The sequence below is a fragment of the Dunckerocampus dactyliophorus genome, chromosome 8 (assembly GCF_027744805.1).
Source record: "Dunckerocampus dactyliophorus isolate RoL2022-P2 chromosome 8, RoL_Ddac_1.1, whole genome shotgun sequence".
Lineage (NCBI taxonomy): Eukaryota > Metazoa > Chordata > Actinopteri > Syngnathiformes > Syngnathidae > Dunckerocampus > Dunckerocampus dactyliophorus.
In genome coordinates, this window is record NC_072826.1 from 201,644 (window position 1) to 218,965 (window position 17,322).

The 17,322-nt window shown below is 45.0% G+C and overlaps 2 protein-coding genes and 1 long non-coding RNA gene across 4 annotated transcripts in view; 1 reads left to right on the forward strand and 2 right to left on the reverse strand.

Annotated features, from left to right (window-relative positions):
- The window catches only part of larp4ab (La ribonucleoprotein 4Ab), a 28,257-nt gene extending 14,166 nt beyond the window's left edge, over positions 1 to 14,091 (reverse strand). The window contains exons 1-7 of one of the 2 annotated variants that reach the window (XM_054783842.1): positions 13,280 to 14,091; positions 13,060 to 13,204; positions 3,072 to 3,210; positions 2,787 to 2,997; positions 2,569 to 2,705; positions 2,317 to 2,420; positions 1,387 to 1,497 (exon numbers count right to left, since the gene is read on the reverse strand). In XM_054783842.1, coding sequence (XP_054639817.1) covers positions 1,387 to 1,497; positions 2,317 to 2,420; positions 2,569 to 2,705; positions 2,787 to 2,997; positions 3,072 to 3,210; positions 13,060 to 13,062 — 705 coding nt within the window. In that variant the 5' untranslated portion in view covers positions 13,063 to 13,204; positions 13,280 to 14,091. Of the gene's footprint in view, positions 1 to 1,386; positions 1,498 to 2,316; positions 2,421 to 2,568; positions 2,706 to 2,786; positions 2,998 to 3,071; positions 3,211 to 13,059 lie in introns of both variants that reach the window. The other variant, XM_054783843.1, reaches the window with a different exon arrangement.
- LOC129186041 (uncharacterized) lies at positions 13,928 to 14,800 on the forward strand. Its single transcript, XR_008572188.1, has 3 exons — positions 13,928 to 14,264; positions 14,334 to 14,420; positions 14,637 to 14,800. It is a non-coding gene; the product is annotated as an uncharacterized LOC129186041 (long non-coding RNA).
- A 448-nt stretch (positions 14,801 to 15,248) lies between these two features.
- LOC129186040 (prefoldin subunit 5-like) lies at positions 15,249 to 17,320 on the reverse strand. Its single transcript, XM_054783848.1, has 6 exons — positions 17,204 to 17,320; positions 16,899 to 17,001; positions 16,752 to 16,783; positions 15,661 to 15,735; positions 15,432 to 15,537; positions 15,249 to 15,370 (listed from the first exon to the last, which is right to left on the reverse strand). The coding sequence occupies exons 1-6, from the start codon at positions 17,267 to 17,269 to the stop codon at positions 15,297 to 15,299; spliced, it is 456 nt and encodes a 151-aa protein (XP_054639823.1). The 5' UTR covers positions 17,270 to 17,320; the 3' UTR covers positions 15,249 to 15,296.
- Positions 17,321 to 17,322: the final 2 nt, after the last annotated feature.

Below are 17,322 nucleotides of genomic sequence, written 5' to 3' on the forward strand. Positions count from 1 at the left end.
TCAAAAACCACCACATTCAGACGCATCCGGGAGATGGGCTACCACTGTCGGGTTCCTCAGGTCAAGCCACTTGTGAACCTGAGCCAACGTAGGAAGCGTCTCCACTGGGCCAAGGAGAAGGAGGACTGGACTGTTGGCCAGTGGTCCAAGGTCCTCTTTTCCGATGAAAGTAAAGTGTGCCTTTCATTTGGGAATCAAGGTCCAAGGGTTTGGAGGAAGACGGGTGAGGAACACAACCCAAGATGCCTGAGGTCCAGTGTGAAATATCCACAGTCCGTCATGATTTGGGGTGCAATGTCCGGTGCAGGTGTTGGTAAACTCTGCTTTCTTAAATCCAAGGTCACCGCAACAGTCTACCAGAATGTTTTAGAGGATCTGTATGGAGATGCAGATTTCATCTTCCAGCAGGACCTGGCCCCTGCCCATACCGCCAGAAGCACCAAAACCTGGTTTGATGCCCATGCCATCACAGTGCTTGACTGGCCAGCCAACTCACCGGACCTAAACCCCATTGAGAATCTATGGGGTATTCTCAAGAGGAAAATGAGGGGCACCAGACCCAACAACAAAGAAGAGCTGACAGCAAGCATCAAGGAAATCTGGGCTTCAATGCCACGTCGCATCGAGGCAGTGATTAAGGCAAAGGGATTCCCAACCAAGTATTGAAGATTGACATATCGTTTTGAAAGTACCATATTTTGATTGATTTGATGTGATCCTAATTTCTTTCTTTTTTTTCCTGCAAAAACTGAGAAGTAAATGGTGATTTCTTCACAGTATTCTAATTTTTTGAATTCCTGTTTTCGTGGGTTTTATGAGCTGGAAGCTCAAATTACGTAAAAATAAACAAATAAACACTTGAAATCGTTTAAATTGTGGGCCCTGAAGCTATAATCTATGAAAGTTTAACTTTTTGAATGGAATTATGGAAATTAAACAACTTTTCCATGACATTCTAATTTTTTGGAAAGGGTCTGTAGATAAAAATGATGCACGAAAAAACAATTGATGACAAAAAAAGATGCATGGATATGCATGGATAATCGTTTTATCATCGCATTGCAGGCCTCTGAATTGTAATTGCATAGAATCGTGAGGTGGCCAGAGATTCCCACCCCTCACACACAACACAAGAAATACACTAAGAAGATTCCTCATCAAATACTAATAGTTACTCATGTTCATTTGAACTATTATGAGAAGAAAAGAGCAAAGAGTGAAGTAGACGTTATTAATAGGCTTTTCCACGTGTATGGCAAAGCTCACATGCACTTTTTCTTGAAATATGTACAACTTCCCAGCATATCTACCCAAAATATCAAAGGTTTGATTTTTCACTATGTGGCCCCTGTGATGGGGTGTCAAAAGAGGAAATGAATCACATACCTTAAGTGCATCCATATCGGACTGGAAGGTGATGTACCAGTTGCTGTTGTGTGCAAATTCAGCACTTAACACGTGGGGGCAGTGTTGGCTTTTAAAGAGAGCCTCCACTTCCTGTAACATAGATGAGCTACATTAGTTACATAGCTCGCTCACATTCTCCCCATCAACCTTACCTTTCACCACACAAAGGATGGAGGGGTGGGGGCACGGTGATATTTGTTCTAAACCTCATTTATCAGCCTTCATTGCTTCCACATCAACCCTCATAAGTCCATTTCCACCATTCCTTATGTACAAAGGCATTATGTTGGTACTTTTTAGCATAGAAAACCTGTTTACAACCTTCTAAATACGACTGTTAATATTAGAGCCTTCTAGTTATGAAATAACACCCCTACAGTCACTACACACAACAGAATAATAATACTATGAACTCACAGGTTAGCATTGGGAGAGTTCCTTGTTTTGTTTACTTCCTGTTCTGTACAGTACTTCTTGCAGTGGATACTGGCTCATTACTGACACCTAGTGACCACATGGCAACATCTTTAAAAGCCTTTCATTCATTTAGCCATTTTTATGCTTGAAAATGCTAAATGCACTTGAATATAAATACTTCTTTTTACAGGACTACACTTTCACAAAACATGTTTACTTTGAAAAGTTGTATGCTTTGTTTGCTGACTCAATGTTGCTGGAAGCTATTTTTTTTTTTATCACGCCTAACCCTAACCCTTATTTTGTCAACACAAGTAAACAGGATGTAGCTAAGAGTGCTGTTGTATCATCATATTGCACGACACCGTCAAAGTGGGAATGGAAATAAAACATTGGAATGATTCTGGGAGAATAGTTCCCATGGATTTTGGCATGAAGGAGCTTCCTCCATCGTGCTGCAGGCTATGCTATGGAGTACAGGATGATCTTCACCTCTACTGGTGTGCTCTCTGGAACCTCTCGTAGGATAATAATGGAGCGACTGTGATTTGGACGAACTTTTTCTCCAGCTTCATCCACTTGAACCATTGGGGATTCTGGGGGAAAAAAAGATGACAAACATGTTAGAATGAGGATAGTTTGAGCCTGCAACAGATGATTATTTCCATTTCCAACATTTCCTATGGGAACATGCAAAGCCCTGCTACATCACCACCAAGATGAAGAAAGGAGGTTCTGTGGTACCTCGCAGTACATCCAGAATGAGGTCCATATCAGAAGTGAGGGCTTTGATGTCCTCCATGCATGCGACGGTCCAGATTGGTACAAACTGGTCACCGTCCATCTGGGATATGAGGTACTGGTCATGTGATAGGTTCTCTCTGGAAAGAAAGGCGGATAAGGAAGTGTTAAAAACCAGACAACTAAAGAGAATGAGTGATATTCCGTGGAAGACAAGTCACCTTGAGAAGCAGAACTCCAGATGTCTCTTTAAAGACTCCCGGAGGCTCTCAGGCATAGCTTGCTCTCCAGGGGCAACCACAGCTGGCTGGCTTTGGGGGCTGCCAGCTAAACATCCTGTGTCAGACGGATCAGTACCATTCACAAGCTCCTCAGGGTCGCTGTTGTCAGGAAAGTCAGGGGTACATCCTTTGCCCCCAGAAGACACAACATCTAAGATGGGAGACACACGGGACATGTACATGGAGACTATACGTGTGCCAATATCAGGACTGAAGCCATCATACCTTCACTCATATCAGAGTTGGGAGGATACGAGTGCATCCAAAAGGAATGGTCTGTCCCCTCTGTGATGGCATCCTGGTGGGCGGGGATCTCCTGCCACACTTTGGCGTTGGGGTTTAGACCCGTTTCCTTTGTGGTGACCTGCACACGGTTTTATAAATGCACTTGATCAACAAAGCAAGACAAATGATAGCATTGATAAGATGACATACACATGTTCAATACAAGCCTCACAGCTCATACAGCAGATATTAGCATCTGAAAAACATCAAACATGGTACACCACTTTATATACATATACAGATACAGTCAAACCTGTCTTAGCGGCCACCTGTATATAACGGCCACCTGCCTATTGCGGCCACTGGCGGGGGGGGGGGGGGGGCAGAAAATTTACGTGTTATAGACCCTGTGTATAGCAGTCACCTCTCTAATGCGGCCAGCGGCCACCCATTTTGTATCCCTTGGTCAATATCTGACCGCATATAGCGGCCAAAATACCGACTCAAGCAGAAGCTTCATGCACAAAAAAAGTTTCGTTTTTTAATCAATGAAGCCGTTGTGTGTAGACTTTAATTACTGAGTCGTAGCTCAGTCACAATCATTCACAAGATCCACACAAACTGTCAGTTGTTCGACATAAAAAAAAGCCGTCTTCTTTGGAGCTTGTTGCAGACAGTGACACCGTTTACTTCCTGGTGTGAGACAATGTGCACTGGTCAATACTGTCATGCCCCTTGTTGTGGGGAAGGAGAGACTCACGTCGCCGATGCACTTTAATCGCTTTATTAACAGCGGAGAACACTGCAGGACTTTACATACACACTTCCCAACTCTCTCGACATTCACAACTAGCACTCTGCCTAGCTCTCCTGCTCGTGACGTCGCACCGTCACTTCCCGATGAACTAAAGCTGTAATGACACTCTGCCGTATATATAGTAGCACAGCTTTGTTCTGTGGGTGGTGTAGAATAACAAGCCTAGTTGTTCTTTACAACTTTTATCCGCAGTCCCACAGTGCCCTCTACTGGTCAACATGTAACAGTATAATTATATGTATCTGCAAACACAACAAGGTTCTAATCACAGACATGTTAATATGTGCGCACACAAATTCAAAATGGCCGCCAACCTGTCTATAACGGCCACCTGCCTATAGCGGCCACTTTTTCCGTTTCCCTTTTGTGGCCGCTATAGACAGGTTTGACTGCACACACTTCATGCACGAAAATGTTTCAGTTTTTCAATCAATGAAGCCGTCGTGTGTAGACTTTAATTATTAATTAATTAATTAATTGCTTTAATTACTAATATTAATTAATTGCAACTGATGTGAAACTGATGAGGGGTAGGATTAAATAAGCTTTGCTTCTTCCTACTCCTTTTTGGACATGCAAAATTGTGAATTGTACTATGTGATGTGCTACTGTTAGACTCATATGCATGTTCAGGATGAATTAAAACCATGAACCATGAACCATGATAATAACAAGCCTAGTAGTACAACTTTTATCCACAGTGCCCTCTACTGGTCAACATTATTTTTTCCCTTTTTTTCTTTTTTTTTTCCTCGACTGGTCAACATTCAAACTGGACGCCAACCTGTCAAAAGAGGCCACCTGTCTATAGCGGTCACTTTTGCAGACTCCCTCTAGTGGCCGCTATAGACAAGTTTGACTGTATATACAGTACATACAAACATACATACTTGTATATACACACACATATATATATATATATATATATATATACACATATATACATACATACATACATACACATACATACATACAGTACTGCTCAAAAAAATTTGAGGAACACTTCAAAAACACATCAGATCTAAACTGGGGGAAACATGATCTTGAATATCTTTCCTGATAATAAGTGGGTGATGTATTAGTAACAAAATGATGCCACATAATTTGATAGAAATTGAAATGATCACCCTATAGAGGGGCGAAATCAAAGACACCCCAAAAATGAAAGTGAAAAAAGTATGTAGCAGATTGGTCCATTTTGCCAAAATGTCATTGTATTTGTATTTGTACTTTATTTATCCCACAGCGGAGATATTCACTTGTTACAGCAGCAAGCAAGATACGCAAGTAAAGAATATAGTGTAAAGAATACATATTGACTACAACATGGTTGGTTGTAGCAACTCAAAATGGTTCTCAGTAGTTTGTGTGGCCCCCACGTGCTTGTACGCATGCCCGACAACGTTGGAGCATGCTCCTAATGCTTCCCTGTCCTCTGCTCTTCCCACCTTCACCCAGTATGTCAAATGCCACACTAGAGACAATAAAATGTTGGACCTCTTGTATGCAAACATCAAGGATGCATACACATCCCCCCTCCCCCCGCTGGGTCGTTCTGATCACAACCTCGTCCATCTCGTCACAGACTACACTCCAGTAGTGAATAGACAACCCCCTGTGAAGAGGCCTGTGAAGCAGTGGTCTGAGGAGAGCAGTGCTAGGCTCAGAGACTGCTTCCAGACAACAGACTGGGAAGCGCTCTGTAGTCCCCATGGCAGTGACGTTGACAGCATGACTCACTGCATCACAGACTATATCAACTTCTGTGTGGAGAACACTGTGCCCTCCAAGTTGGTGCGGTGTTTTCCCAACAACAAACCCTGGGTGACCTCTGAGATCAAGGCCCTGCTAAACAAGAAGAAGAGGGTCTTCAACTCAGGGGACAAGGAGGAGCTGTGCAGAGTCCAGAGGGAACTCCGGCACAACATCAGGAAGGGGAAGGACTGCTACAGGAGGAAACTGGAGAAGCGGCTGGAGGAGAATAATGCCAGGGAAGTCTGGAGAGGCCTGCAGACCATCACAGGCCATGGCAAAGGAGTGGGGAGAGACCAAGCCAGTGGGGACAAGATCTGGGCAGATGAACTCAATGTGTTTTTTAACAGATTTGAGTCTGCCCTCCCTCCCTCCCCTACCAACTCACCACTCTTCACCCCCACATCCCCATCCCAGCCATCCTCTACTCCCCTCTCCATAACTGATGATCAGGTGAGAAGTCAGCTGAGGAAGATCAAGGCAAGGAAGGCCCCGGGACCGGACGGCATCAGCCCTAGAATCCTCAAGGACTGTGCTGACCAGCTCTGTGGAGTTCTCAGGCACTTGTTCAACCTCAGCCTGAGCCTGGAGAAAGTCCCGGCCCTGTGGAAGACCTCCTGTGTGGTCCCGATCCCAAAGACACCGCGTCCCAAGGAGCCTAACCACTTCAGGCCTGTTGCCTTGACTTCTCACCTGATGAAGACCATGGAGAGGATTATCCTGCAGCACCTGCGACCCCTGGTGGGCACTCAGCTGGACCCCCTGCAGTTTGCTTACCGGCCTCGGATCGGAGTGGATGACGCAGTGATCTACCTGCTGCACAGATCACTGCTACACCTGGAGGACAGCGGGAGCGCTGTGAGGGTCATGTTTTTTGACTTCTCCAGTGCCTTTAACACCATCCAGCCGTCACTGCTCAGAGTGAAGATGGAGAGTGTGGGAGTAGACCAACACCTGACTGCATGGGTTATAGACTACCTCACCAACAGACCACAGTATGTGAGGCTCCGTCACTGTGTGTCTGACATGGTACTCTGCAGCACAGGTGCCCCTCAGGGTACGGTGCTCTCCCCTTTCCTCTTCACCCTCTACACCTCGGACTTCACACACAACTCCACACAGTGTCACATCCAGAAGTTCTCCGATGACACAGCCATTGTTGGTTGTGTTTCAGAGGGGAATGATCTGGAATACAGGACGGTCATCAGGGACTTTGTCAGCTGGAGTGAGCTTAACCAGCTGCAGCTCAACACCAGCAAGACAAAGGAGATTATCATTAACTTCCAGAGGAAAACATCTCACTTCACACCGGTGAACATCCAGGGAGCGGACATAGAGTTGGTAGACAGCTACAAATTCCTGGGTGTTCACCTTAACAACAAGTTGGACTGGTCCGTCAACACCCACGCCCTCTACAAGAAGGGCCAGAGTCGCCTCCACCTGCTGAGGAGACTGAGGTCCTTTGGTGTGTGCAGGACTCTTTTACGGACCTTTTATGACTCTGTGGTGGCCTCAGCCATCTTCTATGCTGTGGGCTGCTGGAGAGGGGGCAGCACGGACAGGGACAGGAGCAGGATCAATAGGCTGATCAGGAGAGCGAGCTCTGTCCTGGACGGTCCTCTGGACTCCGTGGAGGAAGTGGGGGAGAGAAGGATGTTGGCTAAGCTGACATCCATCATGGACAACACCTCTCTCCCGCTACATGACACTGTGGGTTCCCTTAGCAGCTCCTTCAGCAGTAGACTGTTACACCCACGGTGTAAGAAGGAGAGGTTCCGCAGGTCCTTCATACCGACCGCTATCAGGCTCTACAACACCTGCACCACCTGAACCATGTTGTAGTGCTTTACTTTACTGTTCTCTTTACTTGTCTTGCTTGCTTGCTGCTGTAACAAGTAAATTTCCCCGCTGTGGGATCAATAAAGTACATACAATACAATAATGAGACTACGGATGGTGTCCTGGGGGATCTCCTCCCAGATCTGGACCAGGGCATCACTGAGCTCCTGGACAGTCTTGAGGAGCAACCTGGAGGTGCTTGATGGACCTAAACATAATGTCCCAGAGGTGTTCTATTGGGTTAAGGTCAGGTGAACGTGGGGGCCAGTCAATGGTATCAATTCCTTCATCCTCCAGGAACTACCTGCATACACTAGCCACATGAGGTCGGGCATTGTCGTGGACCAAGAGGAACCCAAGTCCCACTGCACCAGCGTAGGTTCTGACAATGGGTCCAAGGATTTCATCCCGATACCAAATCGCAGTCAGGGTGCCATTATCTAACCTGTAGAGATCTGTGCGTCCTTCCAGGGATATACCTCCCCAGACCATCACTGACCCACCACCAAACCTGTCATGCTGAATGATGTTGCAGGCAGCATAACGTTCTCCACGGCATCTCCAGACCCTTTCACGTCTGTCGCATGTGCTCAGGTTGAACTTGCTCTCATCAGTGAAGAGCACAGGGCACCAGTGGTGTAGTTGCCAATTCTGGTGGTCTATGGCAAATGCCAATCGAGCTCTACAGTGCTGGGCAATGAGCACAGGGCCCACTACAGGACGTCGGGCCCTCAGGCCACCCTCATGGAGCCTGTTTCTGATTGTTTGGTCAGAAACATTCACACCAGTGTCTTGCTGTAGGTCATTTTGTAGGGCTCTGGCAGTGCTCATCCTGTTCCTCCTTGCACAAAGGAGCAGATACCAATCCTGCTGAGGGTTGAAGGGCCTTCTATGGCCCTGTCCAGCTCTCCTGGAGTAACTACCTGTCTCCTGGAATCTCCTCCATGCGTCCAGGTACCGCAGTGATTCCCTGGGCCAGTTCTGGGAGGAGATCCCCCAAGAATATCCATGTATTATTTTTCTTTGTCTTTCTGCTTATTTAGACCACACAAATACGCATTACAAGGATGTTGTGATGTTCGGAGTGCCCATGAATGCATCAGGCAGTAGTCAAGTGACAATGAGGAAGTGTGGTTCCAGACTAGAGATGTGTTTGTGAGTTGCAGATACATACAGTACACGGTGGTGGAAATGCACTGCTGTTGATGTGTTGGGGTGATATTAAAGTTACAAAAGAGCATCAGACTGTGCGTCTGTGGGGAGATACACGATGCCGCCGTCTCCTCATAATAAAGAGACGTGGCTTGCAATGATGTGTATACCTTAAGTACGCTAAAAAATGTAACAGAATTCAAGAAATAAAATTAGTTACCGCTGTTAATGTGCTATTTTTGACAACCCTAATATACATTTTTAGAAGCATATTCACCATTGCAACCACGAATATACACACTTATTTCACAAGCAAGGCACCCTTCCAGAAAACACAGCAAGACAAGACACGTGACTGCATGCTTTGAATGGGGAAAAAGTAGCGCCATCTAATGGACAGGTATAATCATCCAAATGAAAATGTTAACATGTGCAATCAAATACGTGATTATAAGAGCTACATGGGACCAATAACGTGACATGTTTGTGTAGCATTGCCATTTCAGGCTAATTTAACCATGTGGTCCTATTGGTCAGTCTCAGGATGCCATTGGGTTATACGTCTGTATATAAGGCCCGCCCTCAGGCCAGGTCAAGAAGTCACACAACCTCCAGGTTTTCGAGACAGCATCAACGCCTCTGTTGTTCTGCACCAGATGTTGATGTTCAGGAATGTAGTTTGGAGGCTCCCTGCATACCTATGATTGTTATTCACTATTGTGTGACTGGTTAAATGTGTAAATAGGTCACTTGGGTGCAACGTGGAAACAATCCCCTCCCTCATCAAGCGGTCCAGTATACTGTATTCCAGGCAAGTCACACCCACGGGGCTCAAAGAGCTAGCATCTGTGGCATGATGATTGACTTTGATGTCAAATGGTATGACAACTTGTGTCATCCTTCGCTGGACCAGAACCTGTGCAGGCCATTCCACGCTGGGTCAAAGCCTCAGACACCTGCATCGATGTTGAAAGGCCTCATGTCGTGGGCGCCTACAACAAATACATGGGGGCGTGCGTGGATCTGTTGGACACGTTTACAGCGAAATACAAGTTTGCCCTGAAATCTGGGCGTTGGAACATGTGTAACCTGCCCTGTTTCGCACCGCCCGCACCGGGGCTCGACACAGGACCTTCGCAATGGGAGGCGAGAGCGCTGACCACACGGCCAAAAGCCCGGACTGTCGACCGCGTGTTCAGCGCAGCGCTTAAGGCTGAGGGAGTGAGGTTTACCAACGTACACTTGCACAGCCTCACAGGCTGGCATCTGTTACACATATATGTCGTCTGGCACACCATCAACACCTGGCTACTGTACAAGCGGCACTGCCACGCTCTCAGGATGCCAAAGAAGCAGATGCTGAACACGAGAAAGTTTCAGGCACAACTAGCATCCTCTCATTCTGGTAAGAAGCTATTTTGTTTGTGATATCTTTGACTTCTTCATTCTTCTGTTTCTGGGACTATCACTGTCAATAAATGGCAACATTCTTGTTGCCATGAATGCAAAACCCTGCAAACGAATCCTTAGTTCTGTAATGTTGTTCTGTACAAATACAGGAGATTCTGCTCCCCATCAAGACCCACCTTGCAGTACTACAACATTTCAATCAAAACCTACAAAAAACACCTCATTTTCAGCCTCAAAGACCTCCTACAACACCCCCCCTCATGGTTGAAAAAAAACGTTTTCTAGTGTTTTTCTATATTTGGGTTATACAGAACTAAAGAAAAGGTGATTCTAAAATATATAGGAGGAGGGAAAGGCTTCTTGAAACGTCATCTGTACTTCTGTGAAGAAGGTGTCGAACGTTTCGCTCCTCATCCGAAGAGCTTCGTCAGCAAACTAACAAGTGCTGGTAGACTAGGCCTTAAATACAGTAAGCGTGGGCGGAATAGGTGTGCCAATGCCCTCCTCCTATGGTTCCTTACACTAAGACTGGGAGGAGTTGTGGTCTAATCCTCTCCTTCTATTAGCATTTGCTTAGTTTCCCCAATATAAATTGGGGAAACTAAGCAAATGCTCCAAAAAAGGCTTTATCAACAACGCAGGTACAATTCTAGTGGTCCTCAATCAGCAGTACATCTACACCTTAAAGCAACCAATCACTCTTTTGAGGACAGAGAGGTAAAGATTTTGGCCAAAGAAAACTGATGGTTTGAAAGAGTAAAAGAAGCTATTTTTGTCAAACAACAGAACTCATCATTGAATCGGAATGGTGGTTTGAGGTTTAATTTGGACCCTGTGTTCAGCAGGTTACTGAGACCAAAACCCACAGCTCTTAGTCATGCAAATGAGGTGGAGCCAGGGCCGAGCCAGAACAATACATGCTAACGAGCCAGTATCAGAGTCATTCATACCCAACGACAGGGAGCTACACTTCCCTTTGATCGGAGGTGCTAATGGAAGGAGAGGATTAGACCACAACTCCTCCCAGTCTTAGTGTAAGTAACCAATAGGAGGAGGGCATTGGCACACCAATTCTGCCCACTCTTACTGTATTTAAGGCCTAGGCTACCAGCACTTGTTAGTTCGCTGACGAAGCTCTTCGGATGAGGAGTGAAACGTCCGACACCTTCTTCACAGAAGTACAGATGACGTCTCAAGAAGCCTTTTCCTCGTTGGACAACTCCTGTACGACTGAGAGCCTACACAGACGTATATAGGAGGAGTTATTGAAAAAAAGGACAAATCGTCGTCGTTAAGACTCTTCTAAAAGAGGTAGTGTTCTGTGGGTGGTGTAGAATTAAGTAGGCCTATTAACTCTTCATAAACTTTAATCACACGCTCTGTCCGAGTTGCATCATAAAACCCTTCCACTCTCCTCTTCCTCGTCTTCCTGTATCTGTTGGTCCCATTAGCAGTGTCACAGTGCCCTCTGCTGGTCAAGCATGTACCAGTATAAATATGGGTTTGCCGGGCAACCATGTACTTGTAGCAGTATAAATATGGACTTATAAGGCAAAACACATGAAAAAATAGACCAGTCAGCTTGTGTTCGTATCTCTGAATGTTCGTTAGTAGGGGACTTAGTTTCTAATGTTACAACTCTGTACAGTAGATGGCGCCCTAACTCCGCTTCTTACATACCTGGTCTGTCAGGGAATAAAAATCAGTGTTGAAAATGTCTAGACTTTGCAAGACACACATAGTGTGTGTGTATGTGTATATATATATATATATATATATATATATATATATATATTTTGTATTTAGATCCCTTCAGGTTGTTTAGCACTATTGACTTGATTTGAATCAAACAATTGTACAAAATAAAACAGAATCGTCTTTTCTTGATATTGCTACATTGTCTTATATTGTTTAGTTGTAAGTTGTTACATTGACATAAAAAATACCTAAAATATTCATCCTGTATTCTGATTACAACACCAACAAATTAAAAGGGAAAAAAAAATCATTTAAGTATCTTAAACATTTTAAAGTAAAACTTATCAGCACTGGTATCGGCAATACTGTCGCTGCATTTACTTGGTATAGCAACGATAGCAAAATATGCAGTATCGGCCAAGGCCACCTCGTTGGTTTCCACGTGCGGGTTAAGTCAGCCTATCAAGAAACACGCACGTCGCCTCTGATCCTGCCTAACTGTACGTCATTCAAATAAACACTTTGTTCGTAGTGAGGGCTAAAGGTAGTGGTGGACATTACGAACAGGTCTTCGAACGAAAAGCCAGACTTAGGGTGTTTTCGGCGACGTGCACGCTGCTGTTCGGCATCGCGTCACTGGAGGCAGAGCACATGGTGCTAACGTGCCGAGCGACTTCTAAATGTCTCCGCACGCCGTCGCTTCCCGTCTTTAGTGTCACCCATATCGGCGTCTGTCACCAAATAATCTTATTTAGATCAGTCGCTCAAAACTACCAGCACTTAATTCAGCTCGCAACCTTGACGACGGCGCTCTTTGATAGCCGCTTAGCTTGTGACCTAGCTTGAGTTGTGTAAGGGCTAACATTATGAGTCACGTGCAGGCCCAGCATTACTAGCGCACAATACTTGGAAGTCACGCAAATGTTGATCGACAACAAGTCACCACACGTCTACATTGTAGCTTCTAAACAAGACTCGCTAGACAGTTACGTGTGTTTTTTTAACGCGTCTGTTGTAGGGTCTACTAAGACAGGTGAACCATAAATAAATCGCTTGGCAAGCTAAATGGCTTCTGTTTACTAGTTGACCGGGGATTTGCCGTTCGTTCACCTTTCAAAGGTTAAACATTAGGACAGCTCCACAGAAACATGTTATTATAAAAGCTTCAGTGTGACACGAAGCAACCCTCCTACAAAGCCAAGATTCTGATATAAAGTCACTAAAGTGCTGGTTTTGGTGTTCTTGGTGGAAGTAAAGTAGTAATAAGAGGAACAGGTTGTTTGCATGTGAGCTAGCATAGCAGCTAGGCCGACAACTTACCATGTTGGATAGAGTCCTCCTTCAGTTCACCTTGTAAAAAAACTGCACAAGTTGATTATTAAACTCTTCAATTAAATATCTTTGGACATCCAATTCCAGTTGTTCGGAGAGGCTTTTCCTCAACTACCGTCCACCCGGTAACGAGCTGAGTCCAAACACAACACAAAATCAGCAAGACTACGACTTCAAATGTGCACAATGCTAGCTTAACTTTTCTTACAAACACCAAAGTCCCATTTTACGGCTACAGCCTTAATAAAGAAGCGATCTGCTTGGATGGAGTGTTGGCGCTTCATGTGACAGCTGCGTCCTTTGCCTGCGACCTGCACACCAGCAGCGACACACACGATGGGGGTGAAAGCTAGTGATGTGTCGGTCGCGAACGAATAAGCTCCAAGAGCCGGCTCGCTTCTTTGGGGTCAATAGGGAGCCGATTAGTTTTTTCCTCGTCTTTCTTTCTGTCATTGGTCAAGGTGTGTGGCACTGAGCAGCGGGAGGGGCTTCGGGTTAAACACGCTGTGGTGCTCAGAGCCGATTCCTTTGTGACAAATTTGTATGAAGAGATTTGACCTCATTTGTCCACTGAGATGGGTCTATGTTTTGATAATACATTATATTATATTTTTGTAGCTGTTCATTGGGTTTTAAATAAATATTTCGCATTTTTTACATTGGTTATTCATTTTACATAATACGTCATTTGGTAATAAATTAAGACAACAAAAAAATCAGAGAAGCCACTTGGGAGCCGAAAGAGACGAGCCGAGCCGAGCCACACGAACGGCTGTCTAAAACGAGCCGAAATTTCCATCACTAGTGGATGCATCAATACCAGTGTTGTGTTGATGATACCAAGGCTCGTGTCAGTACAAGCGTGAGGGGATCGATATTTTTCAATTCTCTATCTTCGTTTTCGAAAATATGTAATTTTTGTCGTACTGCTCATACTGTTACAAACACAGGAGATAAGTTCTCGACAAGGAGGGATAAAATCCTTCCAATCCTAAATTGACAAAGTCTTGGACAACTGTCGTTATTAGTATCAGATTGATACCAAACCTCCCAGTATTGCCCACCCTTGCTCCACAGCGACCTCTGTGGCCAAACTGAGAACACCAAACAGTTGTCCTCTGGGAGCGAAGCGAAAGGATAAGTGCGCAACAACAAGAAGTTATTTGGGACAGCTCTGGCATGCTTCCCAGGAAGTGAGTACGCGGTGTACAATATTCATGTGCAAGTGGAAGTAAATAAATATTCCAATGCGTTTGTCCAAGGAACGTTTCAACGGTAGATACAGATAGACGCCGCATCGAGTGGGTTTGTCCACCTCTACGTCAAGGCTGCCCTGTAAATGAATACAAGTAAATGGACTTTCATAAAGTTAATGCCTGTAGTTCATTCGTTCACGCACGCACTAATATACTTAGGAAACAGTCACCAAACATTTGAGAAGATCAAATACAAATACATTGTTTTTGGTGCCTAACTTTCTCCCAAATATATTAGTGCGTGTGTGAACGTATCCACTTCAAATTCTTTGTATGAAAATAAGTACATCTAATTGTATTCCTTTACAGCGCAGCCTTGACACATTTGGCGGCAACGTTGACGTACGGCGTCTACAGGACGTACATACATTATGTCTATGGCTTCAACGATGAACAACACAACAGGCAACATCGTGGTCTACGAACACTTAGTTTCAAGAGGTGAGAGCTATAATTGAAATGTAGACATGTTAAAGACATTCCAAGTAGCCTTACCTCTCGCCGGAAGTCTGAGATGGCGTATTGTAGGAAGCTCCTCTCCGCACGAGTCCGTCACCCCTGCCGATCTAGGGACTATGACGTCACCAATGACTGAGTCCCCTCTGCTCGGTCACGTCACTAACTTTCAAAGGCTGCGCTATTATACTTCACACTTTTACTTCCGCCAAGGAGCCCGTTTGTCAACAGGATTACATCAATGAGGGGGCGGGGCTTTTTACCAGAGATGATTTCTTACATTGACACATTCCTTCCTTTCTCATTGGCTCAATCTTAATTTGTAAATCAAGCAACTCAGAAATGCAAGTATACACTAATTTCAACATTTCACCTGCAGATCCAAAAAAGTTCTAAATACACCCCCCCCCAAAAAAAAGCTGTAAGGAGATGTCATGTTAATGATATGTTAACGAAGGACACTTTGGTTGTTTAGTTTCTTTGCTTTAATTTGTGTCATGATGTCATGATGGGTTAAGCCTTGGCGCTTGATGCCTGCCCGCTTTGTTGGAGTTGCTGGATCTTTACGTTCATCACTTCTAGCACAGCTGCAAAGCACACAACACCACATCAAAACAAATATACACACATCTTACGTGACAGACTCACCTTGCTTCATGGCATGTTTCTCCTGAAGGGCGGGCTGAATTTTCTCTATCTGCTTTGTCAGAAAATCTATTTTCCGCTTGAAGAAAGCCTTGGAATCTGATACATTCTACATTTAGAGACACAAGGGCGATACATTCTACATTTGGAGACACAGGGACGGTACATTCTACATTTGGAGACACAGACATCACTCAATTGGACAGATGGTATTTGGAATACACCCGCTTACCTTTTCAACATAATATCCTGTGCCCACATCCACTAAGACATGCTCCACATCATTCAACGTGCCGGGCACATACATCTACACAAGGTCACATTAAGGGCAATGTATCTTGTCAAACTTTCCAACATCAGAAAAGATCACTAGAAATACCTGGTCCACAAAGTTTCCCAATGTAAAGCGCAGACCTCCGCCAAGGCTTTCAGGTGCCCTAGCCTGCTACCCACAAGGCATGCTGGGTAACTTCCCAGCATGCCTTGTGGAATGTGTAACGGATGCCAGCCTGTGAGGCTGTGCGAGTGTACGTTGGTAAGCCTCACTCCCTCTGCCTCAAGAGCTGCGCTGAACATGCGGCCGACAGTCCGGGCTTTTAGTCGTGTGGTCAGCGCCCTCTCCTCCCATTACGAAGGTCCTGTGTTCGAGCCCCGGTACGGGCAAGTGCAAAACAGGGCGGGTTACATTGGTGCCGTGACCCGGATGGGAGTGAGGTTTGAGGGGGTGAGTGTAACGGATGCCAGCCTGTGTGGCTGTGCGAGTGTACGTTGGTAAACCTCACTCCCTCTGCCTCAAGAGCTGCGCTGAACATGCGGCCGACAGTCCGGGTTTTTAGTCGTGTGGTCAACGCCCTCGCCTCCCATTACGAAGGTCCTGCGTTCGAGCCCCGGTGCGAAACAGGGCGGGTTACACGAGTTTAAAATAGTATTGTTTTGCATGTATATTAATGTGCAAGCATCTATCTTGGTACTTGCATAGTTCGTGTGGTGCAGTTACATTGTGTTCCACGTGTGTACCCGCAGAGTCCGTGTGGTGTAGTTACATAGTGTGTTCCACGTGTAAATGAATATCACACTGATTGACTGCAAATAAACAAGCAGCTTTGCCTCAAGAGTACTTTCTGTATAATTTAAGCTTTATTAATGCTATTTATTCTACCAAGAACCAACCAAATTATGGAAATAAGCACAAATGTTTTGATTAAAAAAAAGCGGGGATCAATTGTAAACGCAAGAGGGATCTAGTCATCCAATCGTTCCAAAGTCAAACACCATCTAATTGGTGTTTGAGCTAAACTGTTGAACTCAAGATGTAAAGGATACAGAACTTGTAAGCGGAACCAGTAGTTGTTTACCTGCACGACAACAAAGTCACTTTTCCAGACATGCAAACTAAAAAAGTACAACTTGTGGTTGTACAGTGTTGAGATGGCTCAGATCTCGTCCTCCGCTTTGGAAAAGATGGCTTACCTTGATTGTTTTGGTTGAGCGCATTCAAACTATCTTTTGCTTCGACGTATTTGGTCTGGACGACTTTGAGCTGCCCTATTGAGGATGTCAGGAACTCAATCTCCTGCAAACATAAAACACAAAGCCACACTTTGCCACAGGCTGCATTTAGCGTCACACTGGCGGTACTGGGGAGGTTAAGGTTGTCGTACATCACGTGCACACTACTTGGAAAAACGCAATGTGTGCTGCTTTACGTTGTAACCATAATAAAACGCACAATTACACTTCAGTCGAACTGAAACTACACAAAAGAGCAGATTTACCTGATCTAATTGACTTTTAAGACCCTCTAGCTGAGGCAGAGACAAATCCGTGAGATTGACCGCCATATTGGGTGTATGACGTCACGCTCTGATGTTGCTTCCGGTTCAAAGACTGAACG